At 30.7% G+C, this 9,789-nt stretch overlaps 1 protein-coding gene across 1 annotated transcript; it reads right to left on the reverse strand.

The window, feature by feature from the left end:
* Positions 1 to 35: 35 nt before the first annotated feature.
* Positions 36 to 5,605, reverse strand: LOC116012280 (esterase CG5412-like). The gene is made up of 8 exons (XM_031251788.1): positions 5,399 to 5,605; positions 3,907 to 4,276; positions 1,726 to 1,802; positions 1,462 to 1,598; positions 1,066 to 1,158; positions 868 to 966; positions 431 to 704; positions 36 to 291 (listed from the first exon to the last, which is right to left on the reverse strand). The coding sequence occupies exons 1-8, from the start codon at positions 5,472 to 5,474 to the stop codon at positions 146 to 148; spliced, it is 1,272 nt and encodes a 423-aa protein (XP_031107648.1). The 5' UTR covers positions 5,475 to 5,605; the 3' UTR covers positions 36 to 145.
* Positions 5,606 to 9,789: the final 4,184 nt, after the last annotated feature.

The following is a 9,789-nucleotide window of genomic DNA, read 5'->3' on the forward strand; positions in this document are numbered from 1 at the left end:
AGTATCAAAGCCAATCCACACAAGATTTCCCCTAATATTTAAAACTCTATAGCATTCATAATATTATTTATGTTTTTAATAACATGATCTGAAACATTAATAATCCGTATACAACATAAATTTTCAAATAGGAGATCAATGATATTTAATTCTTGGAATTCTGTAGGAGATCTGCTTCTTCATTATTCTCCACTGTCTCATGTTTTATAACAGCATTATCATCATCATCATCTAGGGTTTCATCCACAATTTCCTTAGTCCAATTCCTCAACTTCTCCACAGTTTCTTCGTCTGTTAGCAAGCATGATTGGATCAGACTATCACTAATACAAATAATTGAAGAATTAAAAATTTAACCGTATAGTAAGTTTGCACATTTATTATTTAATGCTCGAGGATACGAAATAATCGAAGAGATGAGAAAGATTACTTAGCCTGGGCACAGTGTGGCCCTGGGGATGGTTGATGATGAGAGGGTTGTGAAAGGCAGTGGCCAGCTCCTGGGAAGGCAGCTTCAGCCAGTCCTTCTCTCCTATGAAATGGACCGACTTAACCTTGATGGGGTGTTTGTATGCCACCTGGCAAATGGTTGGGTCACGAAATTTGGAACCTGAAATGGATACCAGCAGTTTAAAGGGTGGATGATCCTTCAGTATCTTCCCCTCTGCTTGATAACCTGCCAAAAGCCCTGCTATGGTTGCTCCCTGAAACATTAATTAATTTCATCAAACATTAATTTCTGCAAATTAAAACGTCTGTTTTTTTCATCTATCAAATGTTTCTGCAAAAAATTGTTGTAATTAAGATTTTAGTGTAAAAAATATAATGCAAAAGGTTAGTGGCGTATATGGGAACATATATGCATGCCTGGGAGAAGCCTAGCAGGCCATGGAAAGGGCCGTTGCTTGTGATGTACTGACACAAGTAGGAGATGCACTCTTCCAAGTTGGTGTATTCTGTGAAATCCTGATTATATACCCCAAAAAAAACAAAATTTTATTATATTATATTATATTTTCTGGTGATTTATTTCTTAAATTAAAATAGAAATTTAAAAAAGGGTACCTCGTTGAACTGGAACCACTCAAAATAAGGAGGTGGAAATATGCCTTCTATGGATGATTCCCCCCCTGCTCGAAATATTCCATCTGGAAATTCCTGCAAAATCAAACATTTTGTTCTGAGATAATAATCATTCTCTTTGTGAAATTTACAACAATAATAGATATTGATGTATGTTAATAGTATCAAATACAATTACGTATGATATTTTTATTGTATCAGACCATCACTAATATTAAAAACATTCATAGTATCCTATATAATTATATATGTTATTTTTTATTGTACTAGGTACTGTCATCACGATTTCAATAATACTCATTAAATCAAGTATATTTTCCGGATAAAAAGGACCCTAAAAAAAGTTAAGGATGGAATATAATAGATAGGTGGTGGTACCATGTCAAAATGAAGAGCAAAGATGGAAGGATTCCATTTGCTGATTTGTTTTCTTAAGAAATTGCCACTGGTTCTGAATCCATGGAGGCATAGTATCTTCATCTTTCTTGCCGAAGCTTTGTTCTCCATTGTGTTTTCTTAGCTTTAGCTACACATATTACATATATCCAGATCAGACCAAGTGTATATATATGCGTACGTAAGTTGAAATTGAAAGATATATATTATATAACCTCCATTCTCAAGCTGACTACTACACTTCACTTTCTACCCACCGCTTAGGTGATCGAGTTTGGTAGATCAAATGGCCAGCAGACAAACACGTGCCATCCCCCACAAGCCTACAAAAAATGCTCCATATTTACCCAACAGCTCAACGAATCGCATGGGTGAAATTAGAGACAAAGATTGAGTCTCGACTGTGGGAACAATCTCTCAAAATGAGTATGGTTCATTGTGCAGAATGAGCAAAAGTATATTGGGAAGTTACCTGGCAAGTGAACTCTTTTCTTAAGACTTTTCATTTGAAATGATAACAGTGATGCCATCAGACCACAAGGTACTTGGCGTGATAACAAATTAGTTAATCTAATTAATTGTGAAGTGTTTTTGTATTTGTAAGCACCAACTTAATTGAACAGCTCCAGTCTCCAAATTAAAGCTATTTAATTTAGACTTCCATGATTGAAGAGAGTGAAGATTGAAGAATACCACTAGAGCTATTTGAAATAGAAGTATAGGGATAACATGCGCAAGTTGTATGTGTTTGCTTGCTAGACCTATTCTTTTGTAAAGCTTTGAAAACTACGCACGGATATAAAACTACGCACCTTAAATTTTAAACAGATGCATCTTAAACTAGAAAAATGACGCACCTTAAACTATAAAATTACAACCTTAATTTTAAACTGATGCATCTTAAACTATAAAATTACGCACCTTAACCTTTAAATATACACACCTTAACCTTTAAACATATGCACCTTAAGTTTTAAACTGATTTATCTTAAACTAGAAAGTGACGCACTTTAAATTATAAATCCACTCACATTAAACAATAAAACTATGCACTTAAGCTATAAAACAACGCACTTTAAACTTTGAATCTAGGCAAAATTACTATAATGTCACCGTGTTTTTTTTTTTTTAATTTGTCTTCAACTTTGAATCTAGGCAAAATTACAATAATGTCACCGTGCTTTTTTTGAGTTAATTTCATTTTTGATCATAGATTTATATGTGACAATTCACTTTTAATCATTTCTTTATTAGAACACTCACTTTTGGTCCTAGTATTATTGTGGCATGACCAATTTTGGTCCTTTATCAACAAATCGGTGTAAATATCGTTAAATACAATGACATTTCGATTTTCAATTATGAATGGTTTCAAAAAAATAAACATAAAAAATATAGTGATTCAGCATACTTTGTATAAAAAATATTAAAATGTCTTTGTATTTAACGATATTTCAACGATTTTGTTACTGAAGGACTAAAATTAGTCATGCCACAATAATACTAGGATCAAATGAGGATGTTCTAATAAAAAAAGGACTAAATGTGGATTGTCACCTATAAATTTAGGACCAAATATGGAATTAACTCTTCTTTTTTTTTTTAATTTGTCTTTATTCTGGCCTGTTGATTTTCATTTCATACCATTTTTAACGGAGCTATGTATATTATCGCACCTAATCTCCTCTATATGTATGTATATGTATATTGCCACATTTCATAGACACAAATATTTGATATTAAATTACCACATTTTAAAGATTTAAAAATAATTGTCACAATGCATAATATTCAAATTTTTTCTATCAATAAGCATTAAAAATTGTATAGGCATAATTTTACTCCTAAATTACGCAAATCACCGTATTTATGTTAGTGTATATTTCCTTTATAACAAAATGCTGTTAGATAATTAAGAGTATGCTAGGCATGCCAGTCGCCAGATAATGATGATGGATGAATTCTTTTCTTTCACCAACTTCATTTCTATTCTACCAAATCCAGTAGTCTATGGAATATACCACCAATGACTAGCCTCTTCATCAAAAGGAGGCCAACTGTTTGGCAGCAGCAGCAGAAGAGAGGAAATCCTGCACCTCTTAGAAGAAAAAAGGCCACTTCAAATGTGACAACTATTTGGTGCAACAACTGCATTTGTTTATATAAAGACAACATTGTATAGTCAACTAGATTAACCCCCAAAACAAAAAGAAGGTAACAACTTGAGATTACAGGAGTGAGAGTCAGAATACAAATTAAATTATCAGAAGAGGGGGGAAAGCATTCCACCACTCTTGTGACACAGAATTACATTCGCTCAAGTTCTGATCTTAAGCCATCCAAAATAAAAGGAAAATGATAAGTAGCAATCCATTATACTAGCTGTGACCCTGTCCATCCAATTTTGGCAGATGTTTGGGAAATCACTTGGCCATCATAACCTTAACAAACTCCTCGTAGTTAATTTGACCATCGCCATCAACATCCGCCTCCCTAATCATCTCATCAACTTCTTCATCAGTAAGCTTCTCCCCGAGATTTGTCATCACATGGCGAAGCTCAGCTGCAGAGATGAATCCATTCTGATCCTTGTCAAAAACTCTGAACGCCTCCTTCAGCTCCTCCTCAGAATCAGTATCCTTCATCTTCCTGGCCATGAGATTTAGAAACTCCGGAAAATCAATTGTTCCATTACCATCAGCATCAACTTCATTTATCATATCCTGGAGCTCAGCTTCAGTAGGATTCTGCCCCAATGACCTCATCACAGTCCCAAGCTCCTTTGTTGTGATGCAACCTGAACATAACTATCACTGTTAACTTACTAAGCAATTGCCAATACCTTCACAAATTTCACAAATTAACGAAATTCTAGGCAATTCAGAACAGAACAAAATATGCATGTGATTGTCCGCCACTTGTACACTAGTAAAACATCCGATCAAAATTCATAGGTTCATAGAAAAATTTGATAAGGAATTGAATTTAAATTCTATGAAAAAATTAATTTGGAATATTGGTTGGTGAAAAATAAGTTGTTAGAAATAATAAGTACAAAGGATACTAAAGAATACAGATATGTAAGGGTAATAGAAAAAGTCATGTATATTATAACTTTTCTTGAGTGTGAAAATTTAAATACTAAAGAACAAAAAAAAAAAATAATAATAATAATTATTATTATTATTTTCTTCCAATTTGAGAAATTCATTTTCAAAGTTCTCTACTAATCAAACAAGGTAAAATATATTCTTCCAAAAATTTGAGAACAAAATTCTAATCAAACATGCCATTAGAGAATGTTTCAGCAATTAAGTCTCTCTGTTCAGATCAATCATAAACATCACATTATCTACAGTGCAAACTGCTACATGACCTTAAAACATAACTCCAAAAGGACATTGAAGCGTAACGAGAAACATAGTACTGCACTGTAGCTGGAAAATGTACAAATAACTGTATTTTCAAAGTTTTCTGATCAAGTAAATCAAACAACTATACAGATACATGTAGTTTAATGCAAATTAAAGAACCATTGAACAAATGAGACCGCGATATGTGCTAGCAATACTTGTACATATTTTTGCATGGTGGCGCCTAAGAGTATATGAATTGAAGATGTAAGATCCCGAGGTTATTCTCTATCATCAATTCATCATACGCTATGAAATCTAAACAGTTCCGCTAATATAATCAAACCTAATTCTGTGGAACAAATCCCAAAGGTGATGCAGATTTCGCTAACTGCTACCAATCAAATCATAAACGCCAACCAGACATTTCATTTGCACAAAAGGAAAATACGAAGAAGGCCAAAATTAACCAGATCTGAGCACACAAACGAACTGTAAACACGCAAATGCATAGATAATAAACAGCTAAAAACGCATATAAAAACAGCGGGAGAGGGGAATCAGACCATCGCCGTCCTTATCGAAGAGGCTGAAGGCTTCCTTGAACTCGGAGATCTGATCGTCGGTCAGTTGATCCGCCATTTCTCCTTGCAGAAACTACGAACAGAGCGGAGGAGGGGAGCGGAGGGAGAGGCGGAGAGGCGGTTCTGGAATCGGGAGAGTGGATGAATCGTGAGGTGCCGGAGGTTCGTTCAACTTTATATCACCTCTGAGATGTATATACTGACAAGAGTGGGTATCGTTTTTATTTATTTATTATTATTTGTTATTATTTACTATTATTTATATACGGTAACGAGTAGACTTTTCAATGTCACATCAACTATTTATATTCAAACCCTCCGCATTACATTCGGACACTCACAGGCTTCTCTATTTTTTTGCTTCCATCTTTCCCGCTCTGCCCCTCCCTTCCTCTTCTCCATCCAATTTTTCTCTTTATTTACCTATTTTTATTTTTATTTTTTACTTTCACCTTAGGACTACAAATTTGTGTTATCCATTTTTTACCAAGTAATTTTTCTACAAGTTTTGATATATGTGAATCAACTCATCTAAATACTTTATAGTTTGCATTATTCAAAAAATTATAAATTTTAAAGTATAAATTATGAAATTTTATATTTACCTCATAATAATATGAAAATTTTAAATATAATTGACTATAATTAGTATAACTTTAGGGAACTCTCACCAAAAAAAAAAAAAGTATAATTTTAGGGAACATTTATTTGTGAGAAATAGTCGCATGCATTTATGTCATAATATGGACAATTTTAACATCTTGTGACCTTGTCCCATAAGGTTGAATCCCCAACCTCAATCCCACATCCCGATCTGATAAGGCATTTGTGATTATGTAAATCATGGTAACTCAGTGACTCAACAGACATGACCAAATTGTTGGTGCGCATAATGGATATGCCCACTTTGGACAAATATAATACGTAGTATCTATTATTATAATTAGTATAACTCTAAGATACCTTTGTTTGTAATAAATACTCATATTATATAATAGTTTTAATTACATTTTTCCTGTCATTAACTTGTATTGCCACTTCATATCATTCGTAATTAAAAATCAAGAAAATTAACTTTTTCTTTGCATATTTTGATCATCGTGATTCTTGCTTTACAAGAAAAACACTTTGTTCAAGCTAGTTGATAACTTGATATATATAATTAAAAACAAAAGAGTGTTATTTTAGAATTTGAAGCAAATAGCACAATTTCTTAAGAGTGGTATTCAAGATCTTTGAATTGACAATTCAATTGTGATTTAGACATTGAATATCGTGTCTATATTTTATTATTAAAGTAAAACTAGTAATTAACTAAAGTTAAATTTAACAAATTTACAATTAATGAGATAGTAATTTGTATTTCAATTCTTGATCTCATGAAAATGAAGCAAACTTAATAATGAGCGATTAAATATAATACAATTGTCAAAATTAATGAAAATGTGATCAAATTATTAATTAAATATTAAACTTGAAAATATTATCATTGTGGGGACCATAATGAAATTTAAACTTTTTCTAAAAAATCTTTCATCAAATGTAAGGGCATAAATGTAAATTCAAAAATATTTGTGTAGCAGGTGGTTTGGGAAAATAGAAAGAAAAAGTGATGAGCAAATGGCATTTTTAAAAAAAATCAAATAATAATAATAATAATAATAATAATAATAATAGGGAACATTAATGATATTCCATAGAAATTACAGAAGGCTAGCAGTAGTAGACTAGTAGTATGCTTTTGTAATTTTCTTTTTGCTTACCCCTCTCTGAAGAAACACATCCTCTCTCTCTCTCTACATCAATCAGCGAAACGCGGTTACGCGGTTCCTACGCGAGAAGTAGGCCTACATTGACCAAAAAAGCATAGTACAGTATTAGTACCCACGTTGTCCCCAAGGGCCCCTCTCCCTCTCGCCAAGTCACTGGCAAGTGGCAAACTTTTAAGTCAAAAAATGGTTCCTTTTTAATTAATACAAAAAAAATGACGGTCAAATTATTAAATCAAATGGATGGTTCAGATTGTTTAGGAGTGTGTTTAGTAACCTGTAAAATGGCTTCCGGAAAATATTTTTCGAGTTTTCTATGTTTGGCAACGTCCGGAAAATGTGGTCAACGGAAAATGTTTTCCGTTGACCAAGAAAAATCAGTTCATTTTTCCGGAAAATGACTTACGGAATTTTTTTCCGTAAGTCATTTTCCGAAATCGCCAGAATAGTTGTTTCGCATGTTTTCAACCAAAACCAAGCCATATCACCCATGACCATGGACCAAGGAGGTGGGGAAACCGCCGAAAACCTTTACTACATTTTTATTTATTTATTTTTATTTTTTATTTTTATTTTTATAAATTCTATTTTTTAATAAATATCATTATTTTAATAACTATTATAATTTTTTATATTTTAAATAAAACAATTACAATGTTTAATTATACAATTCTATCCATTTTCTAGAAAATGAACCAAACACACACAGACAGTTTTCCATAATACATCCAAACACTGGAAATGAAACTGTTTTCCGGAAAATGACTCATTTTTCAGAAAACATTTTCCATAAGTCATTTTCCTGCTTTCCAAACTGACCATAGATTTATATTTTTTCTCTGAGATTTCTTAATTTATTCTTAATTATATAATTTTTGGTTAAATATTCTCTTTTCCGTTAATATTTAACTTTTAACTTATCCATTAATTTCTATAAGTAAGGTCTTAGGTTCGAAACTCATCACAATTAAAGTTGGCATAATTGTTGAACATATACTACGAATATGTTAGAGTATATTATTCAAAAGTACGTACTACACTCTATTACTCTTATTAAATTAAATAATTAAATAAATTAGTAGTTACAACAAAAAAAAAATACATATACATTTCTTTAATTTATAATTCAATGTCTGCAATGTCTTTATTCAAAAAAATATTCATTATCAAAAAATTTAAAAAGAGATATAATTTCATTAGTTATATTGTTTATATTTTCTACAATGGAAAGATTCTTTACCTTTAAATTTATTAATTAATTATATTCACTACATTGTTCACTATTTTCTTTTTATAATATCTTGTAATTAAATATCAAAATTATACTAAAAAATATTGTTATATATTTATTTACCAAGTATTATGTTAATAACATGGAAAATAAAAAAAAAACAGTTTGAAGCCTATTATATTAATTACTTAGGAAGGATTTGTTGATAAAGAAGACATTCAAATAACCAATAAGTTGATTTAAAACTCATTATTAAAAATGTCAATGTAGGGCAATAGAACATTGTGACACACTTGATGCATTGAAAAGATCCTGAGATTACAACATTTTTGGAATCAATCTTTCAAATTTAGAAAAAAAAGATATTTGAATAATAGTTATCGTTGCAGCATTCATTAATCTTGGCTATGTTTGGCAAACCTAGCTGAAACGGGAGCTGAAAACTGAAAAGTAGCTGAAAGCTGAAAAGCTATAAGCTCGAAACTGAAATCTGAAGAGCTGTTAAGCTAGTTGTTATGCTTAAACGTGTTTGGTAAAATTAGCTTTTTGATAAATTGATAAATGTAAAAAGACTAAAAAGGACATCTTCATAAAAGTTAAATAGTTTTAAATTTAAATAGGTTTGTTTACATATTAAAATATAAAATAATGAAGTACTAAAAAAATATAAAATAATAAAATCAATATAATTTAATAAAATATAAAGTAACAACATATATTTGAAAATATATAAAGTAAAACAAAATGTTTATAATTCATAAAATTAGTTCATACAAAAATTATTGTTCAAACACAAATATCAAATTAAAATTACAACGAAACATATTGAAGAAATAAGGTCAAAAGAATTTTAATTGTAAGGGATAAATGATGTCATTTATTTAAAATAATATGGATAAAGATGGAAAAAAGTTAAGAAGCTACTAGCTTATTTTTGAAAAGCTACCCAAAGTAGCGTTTTAAAATAAACTTTTATTTTAAGCTACTAGCTTATTTTGAGAACATTACCAAACAAAACTTATAGCTTATTAGTAGGTTAAAATAAGTTATAAGCTCCTAAATAAGCTTTGCCAAAAACAGCCAAGCTTGTATGTAAAATAATTAGCTTATTGTGCATTCTTTAAATATATTAGAACTAATATAAATTACAATTCATTTCATCTTCTACAATCAACCTGTTCGGATTAAAGACAAAATTGACATCGATCTTGACAATAAAAATAATTGGTATATAGGATGTAATCACTGTTTAAAAATGTTTATGCACAAAGTGACAAACTATTTAACTGCATGCATTGTGATGAAAATGCAACAGTAGGTACTTCAAGATTAGTATCCAATAAAAAAAATTTACAAAAAAAAAAAAAAAAAAA

The sequence above is a fragment of the Ipomoea triloba genome, chromosome 1 (genome assembly GCF_003576645.1).
Source record: "Ipomoea triloba cultivar NCNSP0323 chromosome 1, ASM357664v1".
Taxonomy (NCBI): domain Eukaryota; kingdom Viridiplantae; phylum Streptophyta; class Magnoliopsida; order Solanales; family Convolvulaceae; genus Ipomoea; species Ipomoea triloba.